The 18,882-nt window shown below is 41.3% G+C and overlaps 1 protein-coding gene across 1 annotated transcript in view; it reads left to right on the forward strand.

The window, feature by feature from the left end:
- The window catches only part of snta1 (syntrophin, alpha 1), a 70,280-nt gene that overhangs the window by 11,692 nt on the left and 39,706 nt on the right, over positions 1–18,882 (forward strand). The window contains exon 2 of the mRNA XM_079579302.1: positions 1,978–2,163. Coding sequence (XP_079435428.1) covers positions 1,978–2,163 — 186 coding nt within the window. The remainder of the gene's footprint in view (positions 1–1,977; positions 2,164–18,882) is intronic.

An 18,882-nucleotide genomic window follows, 5' to 3' on the forward strand; every position in this document is an offset into this window, starting at 1 on the left:
GGGTCTGTCAGTGGAAAGTGGAAAGATGATTACAGTGCTAGTATTTCCTAGCACTTATTGCAAGGACAGACTTGGTATTCAGCAAAATGCCTCTCTGCAATGGCTCAAACTTCACTATCCTTGTACCCATTAAAGCAGCGGAGGGCCAACAAAAGCTTTTCAAACTGAACGATATAGTTTTAATGGAAAGGCATGCGGTGGCCTTCAAAGATGAATACAGGAGTAGAATTGTACATAATCGCTGGAAAGAAAGGCACGGTGTGAAATGACCACGGCGTAATCCTCATGTTAAATAATTTCTCACGCTGCTAAAGGCCATGGTCCAGATTGCTGACATTAACGGTAATATTTCCGATGAAGAGGAGAAACTGGCGCAAGATCCAGATCCATCAGATTACTGCTGACCTTCGATTAGCGAGCAAGGAATGAGAGCTTCAGCCGCAAGAAAAGTTTCATGAACTGTGTGTGAGGTTTCCGTGCTCAAACAGATGTTACTCGTCACATCTACAGGGTTTTAATAGAATGACAAACCGATGATGAAGCTGCTCTGTTTGGGAAACTATGGGTATGGTTTGTTTCATTTAAGTGTGTGTTTTAAATATCCCCACAGCTTTATTAAATGCTAAATTAATAAGGTTGAGGTTGAAAGGTAGAAAAAAGTGTGCTCAATCGTGTTTTGATGAAGAAGCATTAAAAGCTCCTATTACATTTGAAGTTGAGAGTGATATGGTCATTTTTCAGTATTTTAGGTGCATTTTATTGTAGATCAAATATTTCCTATCCAACTTTATTTCTATAGCACATTTCATGAACTAGTGTTTCCAAAATGCGGCACAAGAAACTAAAATATCAATAAATATTTCACAATTTACTTAACACGTGCTCTCTGTTATAACGGTGTGACAATATATCGATTTTGTGATATATCGCGATATTTTGTGGGACGATGCGATACTATTACTTCTGATATCAATACATTTGATGACGTCATGCATATTAATGATGTAGCAGTCAGGAATCATTTATTCTTCACTTTTTTTTTTAAGGGCTACAATCAATGCACATGAAAACAAATGTAAATCTTGAATAATATGTTGTGTGTTAATTTTTTTTTTTAATTGCACTTTCTTTTTTTAAAGGGGGGTATTCTGTAAAAATCATTTTTTAAGCTTTTTGTCATGTCAATGTGTCATTCCCTCCTGGAAAAACAGTGTTGCTCATATTGATGTATTTTTGAGTAATCTTTGAATCTCCTGCCAGCAGCCATTTTCCTCTTTTAAAAGAATTTTGAAAACAACTTTAAAAAAACAAACTCCAGACAGGCACGGAGTTTCTTAAAGAGTCAGAGGCGAAATCGCAGCATCAGAAACAGTATTGCTCTGAGGGAATATTCTTTTAAGTTGTTTTTGATATTTGCTGCATTTTCCAAACATTTCTGGGTAGCATAGTTGAGTATGCTAATTGGCTAATGAGTCTGAGAAATGAGTAGGTTCAGTCACTCCCCGTTGAGTTTCAGAAATATTGATTGTTGTATTAAAGAGTTTTTAATGTTTTTTTTCTCGCATATTAGCCGGTATGCTAGGACCTGGAAGCGGAAGTCGTGACGTCACACTTATATATAGAATGGTACTATGCGCCTGAAAAGAACATACTACCGCACCTTTAAAAATCGTGATGTATCGTAGGTTATTTTTGTGCAATATATCGATTATCGCAGTATCGTGAGATTATTGTTATCGTGAGCTGTGTATCGTATTGAATCGTAGGTGTACTTGCTTGAATGCTGAAAACACACACTTGCAATAATGACTCTCTGGTTATGTAATGTACCTGGCCTCATGCCCATAGTTTAACAAGACAATAAAACACAAGGAAACATAATGTTTTGCCGGCTACCTTTAGTATCAGGCTTTTTTTGGTATGTATTTCAATAAGTTGTATTGTAAAGTCTGACTTCTGGAACGTTCTGTTGTGCAGGTGGAAAGGAGAACAAGATGCCAATTCTCATCTCAAAGATCTTTAAAGGGCTGGCGGCAGACCAGACAGAGGCGCTTTATGTGGGAGACGCCATTTTGTCTGTCAATGGATTTGACTTACGCGAGGCCACACACGATGAGGCTGTCCAGGCCTTGAAGAAAACGGGCAAGGAAGTCATCCTCGAAGGTACAGTCCGTCTCTCAAACTTTTCTACACACCTCATTGAGTTTCTCTGTTCATCCCTGTTTAAACGTCCCATATTTGGTCAAACAAATGGCTTTATTGAACTAATTTGTGACTACGCTGCTCCCTGCCAAAACACATCAGTCTCCTTAAGCGCCCGCCTTCGTCTCCATCTACATATCAGCACTCAAGTTGTCTATTACTCAGCACCTTTTGATTTAAACTGGCTTCCTTCAGTGTGCCATCTATAAGGATTTTGAAATTGCATACAGTCGTTGATTATGGAAAATATTGTTTGATGTCAACAACAAATAATTGTAGTTATAGTTATAACCAAATCATTGAACTGCACTGGATGTATCATGGCAGAGTGGTTAGCTTTTTGCCTTAGGGTTTAGGTTAAATCTGTAAGGATTGTAAGGAAATCTGAACAAGCTTCTGACTCATGCAGAACAAGAAGACCATGTCAGTGAGAGTAGCTGATACATAATGGTCAACACCATAATCATTTTAAACATAACGTAAAATCAATCCATCCATCCATCCATCCATCCATCCATCCATTTCTTCTTCTTCTACTTCTTCTACTTCTTCTTCTTCCACTTCCTCTTCTTCTTCCACTTCTTCTTCTTCCACTTCTTCTTCTTCCACTTCCTCTTCTTCCTCCACCTCCTCTTCTTCTTCCACTTCCTCTTCTTCTTCCACTTCCTCTTCTTCTTCTTCTTCTTCTTCTTCCACTTCCTCTTCTTCTTCCACTTCCTCTTCTTCTTCCACTTCTTCTTCTTCTTCCACTTCCTTTTCTTCTTCTTCCACTTCCTCTTCTTCTTCTTCTTCTTCTTCCACTTCCTCTTCTTCTTCCACCTCCTCTTCTTCTTCCACTTCCTTTTCTTCTTCTTCTACTTCTTCTACTTCTTCTTCTTCCACCTCCTCTTCTTCTTCCACTTCCTCTTCTTCTTCCGCTTCCTCTTCTTCTTCTTCCACTTCCTCTTCTTCTTCTTCTTCCACTTCCTCTTCTTCTTTCACTTCTTCTTCCTCTTCCTTTTCTTCTTCCTCTTCTTCTTCCACTTCCACTTCTCCTTCCTCTTCTCCTTCCTCTTCATCTTCTTCTTCCACTTCTTCTTCTTCCACTTCCTCTTCTTCTTCCACTTCCTCTTCTTCTTCCCCTTCCACTTCCTCTTCTTCCACTTCCACTTCCACTTTTCCGTTTCCGGGTTGTGGGGCAGCCGCCCATATCACATTGCACCAGCCCCTTATGGCTCCTCCTGCAGGTGGTGTGTCCACGGAAGGACGGCCTCATGGTTCTAACCGGGCCTGTTGGTCTCTCATAAGGGGCTTCTGAACCGCTCTTTGTCGGACCCGTCACACACAGCCACAAATAACTGACTCACAGATAGGCAGTCACCCTCTCTGCTCAGAGGTGTGCAAGACGAGGATAAAAGGGGACTGTCAACAGAGTTCTGGACTTCACTTCTTCTCTTTTTCTGAAGTCACCAGCTGGTTTTACTTCTTTGTAACTAGGAACAATGGCAATAAACGCCTTATCTTTGAAGAGACCGGGTCCTAACAAATCCTAAGGCAGACCGGACTCTCATTGAATCACAGCTTTTGGAAAAAATGGTGAAAAAAATGATATAATTCAACTTTACTTAAAAGGTTGGATGTTTTGCGTCACACTGATGTTCTATCATTGGGCAAGACACTTCACACACTTTGCTTGTTTGGATGTGAAAATGTGACTATTGGAGGTGGTGGTTAGATAGATTTGTCTGCTAAGTTTCCATCAGGCTGTCGTTTCTGCAGTATATCTGGGCAACTATTGTGGCCCGTGGAGTCAGTTTATGCACTTCGGATATTTAATACCAAAAGCATTAAATTGTGTTCCTGATTTATTGTTACCAAATGAAAAACATCTTGGTTGGAAGCACCTTAGATGACACAGCGCTAGATGTGTTTGTAAATTGATGCTGTATTCATCAGGCTTGACAAAAAAAACATCACAATGATATAAAATGAATCCTTCTCAGCGTGAGCACCTCACTACAAACAACAGAAATAAAGTTTGATATATCTGGATGTGATGTGCTTTATTTCTCCCCCGCTTCAGCGCGTTTCTCCTGAAGGTACACATGGGCAGAAGAAGATGAACTCATAAATTTGATCTTTGATCAGTTTTGTTCAGTAAGATCCAAATAATGACTCCAGCTCCAAGTGCTGTGGGAATTCAAAACTGTTGTGATTCATAGCTCTGGGCGTCGGAGCATGTTAATGAGGCGCCTTACCTAACTTCAAACATGTCTGAGTGAAAAAGTAAGTTAGACAAGAGTGTCCTGGATTTACTCTTCAAGCTACGTATATTGTTACACAAAAGTAATATTTTTTTAATCTTTTCACCGAAACACATAGTAGTTTTAGCATCGTAGCTTGTGTTATTTTGCCGCTCATCACTTCTGTTTTATTTTGTTGAGTTTGTACATTTTGTCATAGTTTTAGCCTAGGTTAGCTAATCCTCTTATTAGGGCTGTGCAATTAATCGAAATTCGATTACGATTTCGATTACAACAGTAAACGATTACAAAATTAGCATAATCGCAAAATATCGATTATAATTTTTTTTTTCTTTTTTTTCTTTTTTCTTTTTTTAATGCAAATTTCTTTTTTTTTTGCAAAGCAGACTTGTGTTATTTCAGGCGCTGGGATTATTTTCCCTTCGCATTCACGTGCCATGGCTCGTGACATAAAAACAAACGGCGCTGTGTGATGATGTCATCAGGCCGCGCTGCTCAGTTTACTTGCGCAGGTGTGAGGGCTGGCCAGCAGGGGGCAGGTGTGAAACAGGGACCTCTCCTTAATCAAACCGTACTTGAAATCATTTGTACTTTTATGACTGTCCAGAAAACATAAAAGATCATCATAGTGTTTTGATTAATAAATAAATAAAATAAAGATACTTTTTTTTTAAAGGCAAAAAATAATCGTTTGAATAATCGTGATTTCAATTATGACAAAAATAATCGTGATTATTATTTTTTCAATAATCGAGCAGCCTTACCTCTTATATTCTACCAGTGTAAAATAAATAATGAATGTATGAATAAATAAGCTAAATAAATAAATAAATAAATAAGATGTGTTATGAGGGCAGAGACCAGGGATCACAAATAGCCTTGTGTCTTGCAAAGTGTTTGCATCACTCTGCTGTATGTTCCACCAAGATGACCGCAAGTCAATGAAAACCCAGTTGCAATGAAGTAACAATGGCACCAAGCACGACACAGTTATCTTCTCTCCTCCGTTGTTATTCCTTTGAAAAGTAAAGTTTTTGAAGACAGCTTGTTTGGCTCTTGTAAATTCATTACAGCAGCTACAAAGTGAAATTGTATATAGGCCAGTCGATCTCAAGTGCATCATTATGCACAGAGCAAGTCTGATTTAGGCGGTTTGTCTGATGAAATAACAATCCTGAATTTAACAATAAGCTCAAAACGCTGGCACACATGGGCCGGGTATCATAGTACTCAAGAGCAGTGAACCATAGCGTGCATAAAATAATATTAGATCACATTTATTAGTGACAAGCCAAAGTAATTCATTCAGGAGTTGTCCTTAGCGACTGGAGTAAGTTATGTTCATAAGTCACAATACAATGACCCGCCTTAAAGCAGTACTAAGTAAATCTTGCCCCTAGAGGCCATAAGCGCAACTGCAGGTGTTGTAGCATGTTGCGATTTTTTGGCGTATTAATTGTCCGTGAGAGTAAATACTGCGCTGACAGAAAAGGCCAAGGGAAGGAGGGATATTGTACATCCAATTATACAATGGAAATATTTTTTTCACTCAAACTTGGCTGTAAATACTGTTTAAAGTGGCGCTAGCCCACAGCTAGCTTTGCCCGTCTTCATGATTCTATTAGTGTGTATTGGTGGCTCCGACCCGGTGGCAGTAAAGTTGCAATTGTGGTTTTCTGGCCAGAGACACCAGGGGGAGATAAAAGACTCTCCAATCATCCCATTAACACTTGTATTACCCCCAGAGGGACTACGGGAAGGATTTATTAAGGTAAACAAGTTACTTGGTATTGCTTTGAGGAGTGCATATTCTCTAGTTCAGCTTTAACCAAATGTAAAAGCGTCTCGACTGGCACTTACAGCCTATAGGCTTGAGTAATGGCTCATTTGAAAGCTTTTCCTCGCGTTGTCGCCATGTTGCCACTTTGTTGCTGCACTTTCATCACTTTTTCGTGGCTTTATTTTGTCAATTTTTGGTTGCGTTTTCATGCTAGTTTTGTGTAGCTATTTCTACGCCTTTTCCCGAAGATTTTAGATGATGCAAAACCAGAGACAATGGGCTCGGTTCAGGTGGAGGAGGTTGGAGGTTAAAGCCGTTTCATTCAGAGCAACGGAGTTAGGGGTGGACCGGTTCGGTTCGGTTTTCTCAGCAATACCTTTTTCGTGATGGCCGTGGTTATACATTTTTGATCTATCCAAAGTATTTAAACACTTCAAAATGCAAGCGCGTAAGAGGAGGTTTGGATTCACCAGAACAAAGCGGGACGGAAACCAGGACATCGCCAAGAACCACTCGCAAACAAATGATTTTGACAGTAAAACGTTAGCCCTTTATCGCCCTGCTGTTTACTCGTCTGTGGAAAAGCGCTCGTCTGTTTCCAGCGATGTGCGCTCTTGTCGTTCTCCGGAGCCTCCAGGTAAACTTAGCTGCGTGGGTAACTAGCCGCGTCAGACACGGCTCCCCCCCCCCACGTGGTGTTGTTAATGTCGTGCCCTCCTGTGCTCTGCCTGTCATCGCTCCAATCTAATGATCCACGACTTCATCTGCACGAATCACTGAGCAAACGCGTGGTTTATATTAATAAAGTTCGAAAGATAAAGAAGTTTGATTGTAGATGGAAATAAAACAGCATCTTTCATTTGGATAACAAGCTCTTGACTGTGTGTGGTGATGCATCGGGCAGGAATTCTGTGAAAAGGGAGATTGTCCCTGAGCGAATACAACACCATCTTGTTTAATTCTAAGGCGCCGACTTTCTGAATGAGCTCAGCGTCTGACTGCAAATGGGGCCGGTCTAAATGATCAAACTCCAGGGCTGTGATAAGGTCCCAGCATGCATTGTAGCTGCCCTCACCTCTAATTTTACGGAGCTTATTGCTTTGCCTGTTGATTGTTTTACTCGCTCTTGCTGCTGCCGTGTTTGTTTTTGGACAGAGCGATCATGTGATTGTCTGATTGGTTTTTATTTCATCACTCCACTAATCTTTCCGAAAATACGCCGTCCTTCCATTGGTAACAAAATGCTCTACTGTAAATCCCTAAATCTGTGTTACCATTTTCCATTTGAGAGCCTTTTTCTTTTCTTTTTTTTTTTGATTCTCTCTCTAAAGCTTCAGTAGCTCCACTCAGCCAGTCAGGCAGGCCGACCCGAGCCACTGCCGGGGGAAATCATCAGAAATCCCGCTGCCTCCTCCCGCCACGTCCACGCTCCGGCCGAAAACTGTTGATATGAGACGGCTTTGCTCTGATCCTTCGTGTCAGGAATCATTTCATGGGTTTCCCGTTGTCCCCCGAAGACCTGATTGAGAACCGAGAGCAGAGACGAAAGAACAGACTCCGAGGCGATGGCTAACAGGGAAGAGAGGGGGGTTGAGTGTGTGTGTGGAAGTTACGGTCGGGATGCCTTGGTTCTTTTCTGCGTCTGTCTGTCTGTTCGTCTGTCTGTCTGTCTGTCTGGAGGAGTGCAGATGGAGCAGGCTGTGGGACTCAGATCAAATACTGGAAGCTTTGGAGTATTTTGGGGAGAGCGAGGAGAAAATGATCAAAGTTGAGATCAAAACCTTCAAGATTTTCCGCATGCAGTTTTAAGAGTCGGTGTTACATTTAGGAGTCGGATGCGAGGAAACATTTAAGAACCACGCGGCAACAATAGTTAAAAAAAAAAAATGGATGGATAATTTCTTAATGTGTAGATGAGCAAAGTCTTTATTGTAACTTTAGATCATAGACTGTAGAAAAAAATGGACGTCTTATGCTCACTCCTCCCCGTTTACCAGAATGACCACGGCCGTGGGGCAATTCATGGCGGATTTACAGACTCCCCCTCCCCAGCTCTGACGAAGCATGTTCCTAAAAAGGACATACGGGCGGGATTTTCACCGTAGACTGGGCCCTTGCGTGACGTGTAGCTCGCGCTGCTCCAATGCTAACAGTCCGAGCCTCGTTAAGTACGAGATTTCAAAAAATCATATTACGAAAACCAGCCTGGTTTCATATATTGTTATTAACCCAGCGTTATCTCAGGAGGAATATCTAGCCTAGTCTAGTGTTGAAACAATTGAAACCAGGCTTTAAAGTAGTTTTTAACGTGTCTAAACTCCAATGCTTTTCAATGGGGGCCTAGCGGGGATATGGAGGTACTGCAGCAACGGCGGAGCAATGGCGGCCCCCACGTTTGTGGTCAAAAAGCAGGGCAGCCAGCGGCCATTGCTTTAGATACGTCAATACATTCACCAGGGTCCAGTTTAACAACAGTCTGCAGTACAAAGCAAAGTGCATGTTTTCTTCAGAAGCGCAGAACCTTAGCCATCTGTAAACTCCGGTCAATTATAAGTTCCCTACATGTACGTCTGGGGCTGATCTCAGTGGCCGCGTTGCATCGGTTGAATTTCAACCTACCATTCAGTGAGCGGGGGAGGCGGGTGTTGTCGGTGACGTCAAGCAGTTTGGCAATGGTGGCGGATACAAAAGTAATGGAAGCTCTTCAATCCGTTCCGGTTCGGCTTCCAAATATCCAGAAATTAAAGGAATAGACCACCGTTTTTACATACTGAGATATGCTCTTACCTCACTTTAGTCGAGTTAATATATCCCTGTCTGGTCTTTGTCCGTGCGCTCTGCCAGGCAAACGGAGCACATACGCAGCCTCTCCCACATGTCACATAGCTCCAAAAAAGCTCACGATAGAAGCTACAAAGCTCTTCCACGTGTTCCCTATTTAAATAAAGTTACGTGAAGTGTTTTCATGCGAAGTATATTTACACAGAAATGTAACATGTCGATTTTATAAGCAAATAAAAAGGGGGACTATATTGTGAGGCGTAATGATACGAGGAGCAAAACGTCCGCGCAGTAACTCCTAAAGACTTCCCCCCGCTCACTTCCGTCAATAACCTTTAGGAGTTACTGCGCGGACGTTTTACTCCTCGTATCATTACGCCTCACAATATAGTCCCCCTTTTTATTTGCTTATAAAATCGACATGCTACATTTCTGTGTAAATATACTTCGCATGAAAACACTTCACGTAACTTTATTTAAATGGTAGCTTCTATCGTGAGCTTTTTTGGAGCTATATGACATGTGGGAGAGGCTGCGTATGTGCTCCGTTTGCCTGGCAGAGCGCACGGACAAAGACCAGACGGGGATATATTAACTCGACTAAAGTGAGGTAAGAGCATATCTCAGTATGTAAAAACGGTGGCCTATTCCTTTAAAATTGAAGCCTTGGAATATGCAAGGAAATGCCCCCAAGAGTTATGATGGCTGCTTCACTCACTTGGGGACATACATCATGATCAAACGCTAGCAAAAATCAGATCCAATCGTTTCTAAGGAGTTCACCCCTCCCACCTGATAACGGAGCTCAATTGTGAAGATCCAGACCCTTGTACGAAATGAAATGAGTACGAGGGTCTGGTAAAACCAGGCTAGATCAGATGTGGTGCTGAAGCCGGTCACACAAATGTTTTGTTCATGGACAGTTCGAGATGATGTGGCTCTTCCTGTGGATGTCCAAAATGGGGTTGGCCGATAATTTAACTCTACCAGCATTCCAGAATTTGTGTCATACCGGTACAAATGATAACTCACGTGCAAGATGTAAACAAACTAGAGCGCAGGCCGAGGGAACGCTGCAGAGCGGAGCTGGTCCAAGCGTCCTCAACTTTGACACAGATTAAACCACTTTTCAAACCTCCTGTGACTATTTTTGGAAACAGGGCAAGCAACAAATGTTGTGTGACCCTCCAGGGTTTTAATAAAGTCACCATCGTGTCCTGGACGTTTTCTTAAAGCACATCGAGCTGCTCTCTGTGTGCAGGTAGACGGAGATCACAAACACTCACCTTTTACACGAGATGACAACGAATAATCCGTTAATAGCAGCAAAACGCTTCCTGTTGTCTTTACAAAATGAAAGCCGTCAAAGAGATTATTATGAAAGAGTCAGACTGAAGAATATCACTACAACAGGAGCAGCAGGTTTAGGCCGATTACAGAGGATTGACCACTGCTCAGACATGACTAAGGGAATATGTTTAACTTAAGTAAATCTAATAATTTAATGATTATTTGTTGCTCGCTGTTCCATTTGCCCGCACAGAACCGGGATGAAGGGCTTTTGTTCACTCTGCTCCTTCTACATGGAACATGTTGCAAAAAGACTGAAAATAACTGAACTTATTCCATTGATCGCCTATAAATCCAGATTGACAGCACTTGAAACAACCTCTTTAAATTGTGACTGTTTTTCATCATGTTTATGTAATTGTATTTTGAGACTCCCTTGACTCCCTTTTTTATCTCAATGGGACTTTCCTGGTTGAATTAAAATACATTAAAAATCAGTGATCTAATCATATCACATCGTCATATTGTGATGCAAACCAACAAATATTGTGATACATGTGTAGGTCCATATCGCCCAACTCTAGTCCCAAACAAAGTTCTTTGGTCCATGGGTATCTTTGACCATCTGCCGGTTTCATATCAATATTTAGACAGTGGGAGCTTGTTATTTGTGTGAAAGCTATCCTGTCTTGCTCGTTTATTGGGTTATTCAGCGTCAAAGACAGCACAGGACTCTGAGATAGATCAGTATTGATGGTAAATGGTAAAATGGTAAATGGTCTCAACTTATATACCGCTTTTCCACCTACATTTTGCACTCAAAGCGCTTTACAGCAAGGATCCACTCACCCATTCATACTCTCATTCATACACCAATGTACGCAGACACTGGGGGCAATGTGGGTGAAGTGTCTTGCCCAAGGACACAACGACAATGTGCACTTTCAGGAGGTGGTCTGAGTATAGATTTCTTGTCTGGTTTAATCTAAGAATTTGTCGTTGTCATGGTAATTCTTTGTTTTTAGAGATCTTTGATTCCTCGTCCCATTGGAGTCTTAAAGGGATATTTCAGGATTTTTGACATAGGGCCTCATTTCCTAGTTATCCAGAGTGTTGCTGATTTCTGGAGATATTTCTTTTTGTAATGCATGCAGTTCTTATATTTGCAAGGCTAGTGCATTTCTACGCTATCAGCTACACTGTATTAAAAACAGTCTGACCCGCTCCACAGAGCACCTGAGGCAACTCACTTATAACGCCAGACTAACCATATAAATGTCTGTGTCGATGGAATAATTTTTGGAATATAACTGACCTTGCCTCACATGAACGATTGCATTTTGAGGGACTATTTTCTAGCAGATCACTCCACCGCTGCGTAGCTTATGCAACCACGAAGCTGATGCTGCTCAAATATAAGGTCTTTTAAATGCAAAATGGTTAAAATCATTCTATCGACACAGACATTTATATGGTTAGTCTGGCGTTATAAGTGATTTGCCTCAGGTGCTCTGTGGAGTCAGACTGTTTTTAATGCAGGCTAGCTGATACCATAGAAATGCGCTAGCCTTGCATTAGCCTAGCGCCACGAAACTCTTCAAGCATAAGAACTGCATTACAAAAAATATCTCCAGAAATCAGCAACACTCTGGATAACTAAGAAATTAGACCCTATGTCAAAAATCCTGAAATATCCCTTGAATAGTCTTGGTGCGAATTATGTATAATTGGGTTCGTTCTTCTGTGTTTGTGGAAAAAGGTCTTGTGTTTTTACCTCATCATAGTATCCTGTTTCCGCGTACATTTACAACTTGGGCCTAAAGCAATAGAAATTTACACTCCAACAATGATATGAAATGGGTAATCTGAGCTTTATCCTTTAGCACAAAGACAACACCAGCTTCCCACGTGGCTAATCTAATCTCACGAGTCAGCCATGGTTTGGAGCATGGAAGAAAAAATATCAATATACTGTGTTTGTTTTCAGTGGTCGAGCTTTTTCACATTTGTTTACCTGGCTTTTATTTTTGGAGATAGCGTCTGTATTGCGCATCTACAAACGGACCGGGGAATATGCAAGACGGGGTGTTCAAGAACAAACGCTTATTTTAGTTTTGGCACTTTACCAAAACTGCTCAGAAGCGGTGGAACACTCGGCTCGTTGGCACAGCCCACAGGTCAGAGGTGACAGGAACTGCGCAGATGAAGCAGCTGCCACTCCGCGCTCCAGGCACCGTTTGTATCAGCGAGATGCTCTTCGCAGACGAGGGCAGAAGCTTTCACGTCGTCGGAATAGAACATCTGCTGTGAGAATCGCTACAGGATTATAACCTGATAAAAGCCAGATTGATGTACTGTAAATAACATTAGCACAGTCTGTTAATAACAAAAGGCCCCCGTTTTATATCATTAGTGAAGAGGATGGACCTTTTTATTGCGATTCTTACTGCGACTGGATGAAGCACGCCTTGTTTTGGTCAATCATAACCAAGTCTCAAACTGTATGTGTTCCAGTGCCGCCATGTTGTTTATTGCCATCAATAAAAGTGATTGTTTTTGTCTGCCATCACAAAATCCGCCAACTCAGCAATTATTTTGTTCAGAAATGTCAAGTTCATTGTCGTAATACCAGACAAGCACTGACACTATCTTCCATTAGGCAAAAAGAAACGAGCACAATTTTCTTTTCGATATCTCGGAGCAAAACTATGTAATGAGTACAGGATGTTTATGAATTTTTTTGACAAATAACAAAAAGACCCCAAAAAATCTGTTGCGTCTAAATATAAGCCTTGATACCAAGAATTATATTTAGCTAAAATAGTAATCATTAAAAAATATATCAAGAACACCATTTTCCCTCTTTCAACTAGTTTTAGATTCATCTCCATGGCTACTGGAATGTTTGCAAATGTCAAACTTACTCACTAAAAACCGATGTGGAATTTAGCCGTTTGCTGCGTCCACACCAAACGCGTTTTGGGCGTCAAAAACGCGCCTCAAGCCCGTCGTTGGACGCTTGTGCTTACTAAAGTCAGACGCTTGTCACAAATGTCACCGAGCGCGTCAGCTCAGAGTGTGTTCGTAGCCATCTTGGAAGTAGCTGTTGCCTGAAATACACCTGCTACATCTTATTGTTGATTGAAATGCGTGAAGGCGGCTCAGTGTGTGATCGTCATAAAGCTGCTCTATGTCGTTACGGATTCATTGACGTTATTAGTGCATAATGCTTGTTTTCATGGGAGAAAACCGGAGCTCAATTCGAGCTAACTGAGCTAACAAGCTGTGGTTTTCTCCCGGAGCTAAATGTAGATGATGTGAGTAATAAACTACAACATCAGCCCAGCTCATTGTTCTTTATTTAATTTATTTGTGCATATTTCTCGTTTTCGCGCGAGGACCGGAGGTTTAGCCTAGCATTAGCTTTCTCCGGTGCTAATGCTACAACAGGCATCCTCGAGGCCCAAACACATTCCCAGCGCAGATTCAGCCACTGAAATAACCTTTCTTGTCTTGTTTTAATCCTGGGTGTTTAGATAAAGAAGCACTGATGTGTCTTTGTAAAAGTCCCAGAGCTGCTGTCCACCATGTATTTTAAATTAAAACCTGACGCTTCGGAGGCCCCAAAACGCGTTTGGTGTGGACGCAGCATTAAGCTTGTTGGCGATTGATATATTGATCCACTGCTGGACAGTTTGTCAGTTGCCAAACCATTGATGATTCACAATTTTCAGCATTTTCCGTCTGTGAACTGTTTTGTTTTTTTACTACAAGTTATTTCCAAACCTGACCATTCAAGAGACCCCATGTGTTTATTATAACGGTCTGTTCAAATGCCATGGTAATGCATTGACCCATGGCCCTATTCCCTCACACACACACACACATACGCGAGGGTCCCATACACAACACGAGGTTGTAAATGTCACAGGAAGAGGAGGCAGCTGGGCTTTACGCATCCTCTGATCCTTTATATTTGCTCTCAGGTGTGTACTCTCCACCTGCTCTCAAACACATTGATTATTTCATCAGGATGTTGATGGCGGGGCGACTGGGATATTATATGCAAAAATATTGATCGAAAAACCAATTTAGTTCGCTGACAAAGCCTTTCGGATGTGCACTTCAGAGGAGTGCAGAAGATCAAGAACTTTCAGTGAAGAAAATTTAAGAAAGATTTTAGAAGAAATAGTGCCAAATATTGGTGTCATTGTGGTTTTTTCACTGCGCAACTATCCCCACACCCGGTAGTACCAATATATACCTTCAGCCTCGCTAAAGCACCAATCACACAAATGTTACCGCCGGCCAGCCAATCAGAAATGTGCTGTGTCTGTGTTTATTTTTATGAATCATATCTGTGCTGTGTTTTGTCCACGCAGAGCTACCATAGTTCAGTCATGCTCCAAACAGTCCCTCATCAAGTCAAACTCCACAGTGTTAAAGTCTGTAACAATTTATGTTGGCACTACAAAATATCTGTCTGTAAGCATTTGTTTGATAGTGATCTTAGCTTTTATTAGATACCAAATTTTGTCATTTTGGCATGTTTTCAATTTGTAATTTTTAAGAAGATATTCGGCGCTAATACCGTTAGCATCCCTGTGGCATTTTCTATATATATTAGCATCGTGCTAATCACTCGCTAATACAATTGTTTTTTGATGGTTTAGTTAAAGGAATAGGCCACCGTTTTTACATACCGAGATATGTTCTTACCTAACCTTAGACGAGTTAATATATACCCGTCTGGTCTTTGTCCGTGCGCTCTGTCACGCAAACGGAGCACATACGCAGCCTCTCCCACATGTCATATAGTTCCAAAAAAGCTCACGATAGAAGCTACCAAGCTCTTCCACTTGTTCCCTATTTAAATAAAGTTACGTGAAGTGTTTTTATGCGAAGTATATTTACACAGAAATGTAACATGTCGATTTTATAAGCAGATAAAAAGGGGGACTACATTGTGAGGCGTAATGATACGAGGAGCACAACGTCTGCGCAGTAACTCCTAAAGACTTCCCCGCTCACTTCTGTCAATAGAAGCTGCGTGACTTATATTTGCATTGTATATTTGCCCAATTAAGATTGCAATGTGCATACTGTATGTTACAGGTTTGCAGTCCTTCTGGTAAATCACACCAAAACAGCAAGACGCTTCCTGGTGCTTTATTGGAGACTGCTATCTGCAAGCTAGCTCACACACTCTAGTAAAGGCAGAATACAATCACAGATGCAAATTTATAATGCATCTCTCAAGGAAGACTCTCATATGCAGACAAACTTCGGTCCCGGTGAAGAATTGGATGTTAGAAATGCATTTGGAGAGATATTTGTTTAGACCGCAACTAAGAAATAAAAATACATGCACTCCCTCTTTCATTATTTGTCACCAAAGAAAAAAATCCAGCTAAGGGTCTGCTTCACCTGTTTATTCTGGAGGAGTCTGCGCCGTTTCTCAGTCCACCTTGTGACTTTTATGAGTTCTTTTTCACGTCTTCACACCCGCACAAGCCGCCACGTTTCAGCACAGGCCTCATATGAACCATGCATTTCTCCCAGATTTGTTAATCCACCTCACACCGATATCTTATTGTCCCGTTTCCGTGGATGTACTCAAACAATCTTATATTTTCTAGAATCTAATGAGCTAATCAACAGAGACAGCCTAATTAGTGCGTCTTTGCTACTCCACGAACGCACATATGTGTCCACCGACCAGACGCGAAGGGAACCATGGCAGTGTCTGCATGTGAATGCGCTCTGGAGGTGCAGGAGGGGGCAGAGATGTTTTAGTGGTCGAGTGGTTTCCTCAGTAACCCGGGCCTTTGAGTCAGGACTCCAATTACTAACAGGAGTCAAACAGAGCGATGTTGGACGCAGGAGGAATGAACAGACTGCGGATGACACTCGGAATGTAAGGGGCTAGGTGCACTCGGCATGCACATTTGGTTTTGCATTAGCGAGAACTAATATTGCACCAAATCACCTCAAGTTTTTACCATGTTAGAGTATTGTTTCCTCATGATATCATACCTAAGATACATGTGGATTTTCATTACTTGAAAAAACTTGAAATCCCTTTTCCCCCATTACACATCAACATTTCCATCTAGATTTTAGCAATACTTCCCCACCTTTACCTCCTCTTTCGACTAAGAGATAGATATTGTAGAACCTCTCGGAATATACTTTCATCCTTGGAGAAAGTAGTTCAAGAAAAGGCCAATGTAAACATGTTTACATTCATGTGCTTGTTAATTGATCTTGTCTATACAAGTAATTGTGCTGCGCCCGCCTTCTGACGCCTTTGTTGTTTCTACTTCTATGCCCTTTTATGTCTGTTTCACCATGAATAATTTCCACTCTGAAGCAGCATTAGGCTAATGATTTTCGCCCTATATTTCAACTGGATTTGCTTTGATATCTGGAAGCGTATGTGAGCATGCACGGGCCTATCGAGGGGTAGCATGCGTTTCCGGACACTGCATTTTGCTCTGTCCTTTTTCTCGCGGCTCGCTGCCCACTCCAGGATTAAGTGGGCTTAGCTATGGAGCCTCCTCTGCCACTCTCCCTCGCTTGTCCTGCTCGTCTTTTAGTGAAGATTAGCCTGCTTTCTGACGTGTTTTGTTAACCATGTCACCAATCCTGATTTGGACTTTCAGCATGACTGCGTTAAATTTGATACTAGTAACATTTCACCCGTGCTGTAAATGGAATACATGACAAAGCACTGATTTCATTACAGGTGGTTTTATTGTCGCCAAGGGGGAAAATAGAATCTTTTTGGAAACACAATTTACCACTCATTTTAGCCATTTTCTGGCGGAATATGAACTTCGTGTAAAGTCAAGTGTAGTCAAGTGTAAATTGGGTCAATATGGATATTTTCTCACAGCAGATTGTTCAGTAGAAGTGAAAAAAACAGCAGTTGTAGCGAGCGCTAGCTAGCCGTTACCATTAGCACGATGCTAACATGAAGCATCGTGTTAGCATTCTCTGTTTTTTATGTATTTATGGACTGTTGAACCACTTTGCTCCTCTCCATGTCTTTGAATCTTTATTTAGTTGAAAACTAAATTCATATTTCAGCATTTGTTAAAGTTGTTTTTGAATAATTAGAGAAAGTTTAGATTTTTCCCCAAATTGTTTTCCTCCTTAAAGGATCTGTATCATGCTATTTTAGCCATTCCAAAGTAAAGTATAGGCATTTATATGATATATTGTACCTCTACCACTATGGAGCACTCATTTTTGTGATAAAAATAAGTATTTTCTCAAGGTATTTTTCAAACCCGGAAGAAACAACGCTTCGATTCAGTTAACTCCCCCTTCTCTCTCCGCTTATACAACTTTACTGTAGTAAAAATAAAAATACCACAGCAATAAGTTAAGTTACTTCACACAGCTATAAGGAGTTGACATCTACAACACAGCTTCATAAATGGCTAACACACAAGCTAAAACACTAACACACAAGCTAACACACTAACACACAAGCTAACATGGTAACACACAACCTAACATTCGTTTTGATTGACTCACCGCTCTGTCCTGGCCGCTCCATCACATTATGGGACTCGCGTTGGTTATAAAAGTTAATCCAATTTGCTTTTGGCGAAGGTTCCCCAAACATCCATCAGTGACAGTCACAGAAAAACACTATTTTGGTTGATAGTCGCCAAAGAAAAAGCAACTTCTGACGAGTGGGCTCTTCCTTGATGATTGATTTGATCTTTTGTTGATTCCAGAGATGCCGTTTGTATCTATGTTGCTGGATTGCTTAACTACAGGTAGCCAAACATTAGCTTTAGTCATCCTCAGAGGCTCTTTTATTACATTTTTTTTTACAATGCCCCACTGTTGAAATAGCATTGTTGTTGTCTGGTTGTGTGACATAGCACCATTGTGTCATTGAAGTAATTTTGTGTTCACCTTTTTCCTGTGGGTGCCGCCATGAATTGTCCCTTCACTCCTTTTAGTTTACCTAGGACTGCAGAGAAAATTTGTGACTACACAGACACCCAGAGAAACAGTGCAGTGTTGACTTCGGGCATTTTGCACAAAATCCATTTACTGTGCAACATATTTTAGCAGCAGTAATTTCCCCCTCGTTCTCTACTTAGTGATCAGGTCTACCGAAAGCGTCAAGACAAAGGAATCGCCGATCCGTGGCAAAAAGAGGCAAAAGTGGGCGGGGCGGAATAAGGTGAATAGTGTTTAGTATCTTTATCTACCTGCCTTTAGCCTTAGGAGGTCAGGTCAAGTTCACAGTGAATTGTTTAAACTGTACCTCCTTTCACGGCTTGAAAACAGGAAACCATGCAGCTAACATTTCGGAAAAATGAGTAAACTGGAATTAGCCTTGTTATGACCGAAGTATTGTATTTCCTGAAGCATGCTCGGTCAGCGCTGTCTAAATGCCACTTCTGACAGTAGTACACACCTTTGTTTATATAAAGTCATCTATCATTACAAGTATGAGAAAGACATGACTCCAGTGTTTTTGCTGATTTGGAGCTGCTGCATGCTGCGTATAGCCTGCTTTGTTATTGACGCGAGGTTTTGCCAGCTTACACGCCGGCA

The sequence above is a fragment of the Gobius niger genome (assembly GCF_951799975.1).
Source record: "Gobius niger genome assembly, chromosome: 20".
NCBI lineage: Eukaryota > Metazoa > Chordata > Actinopteri > Gobiiformes > Gobiidae > Gobius > Gobius niger.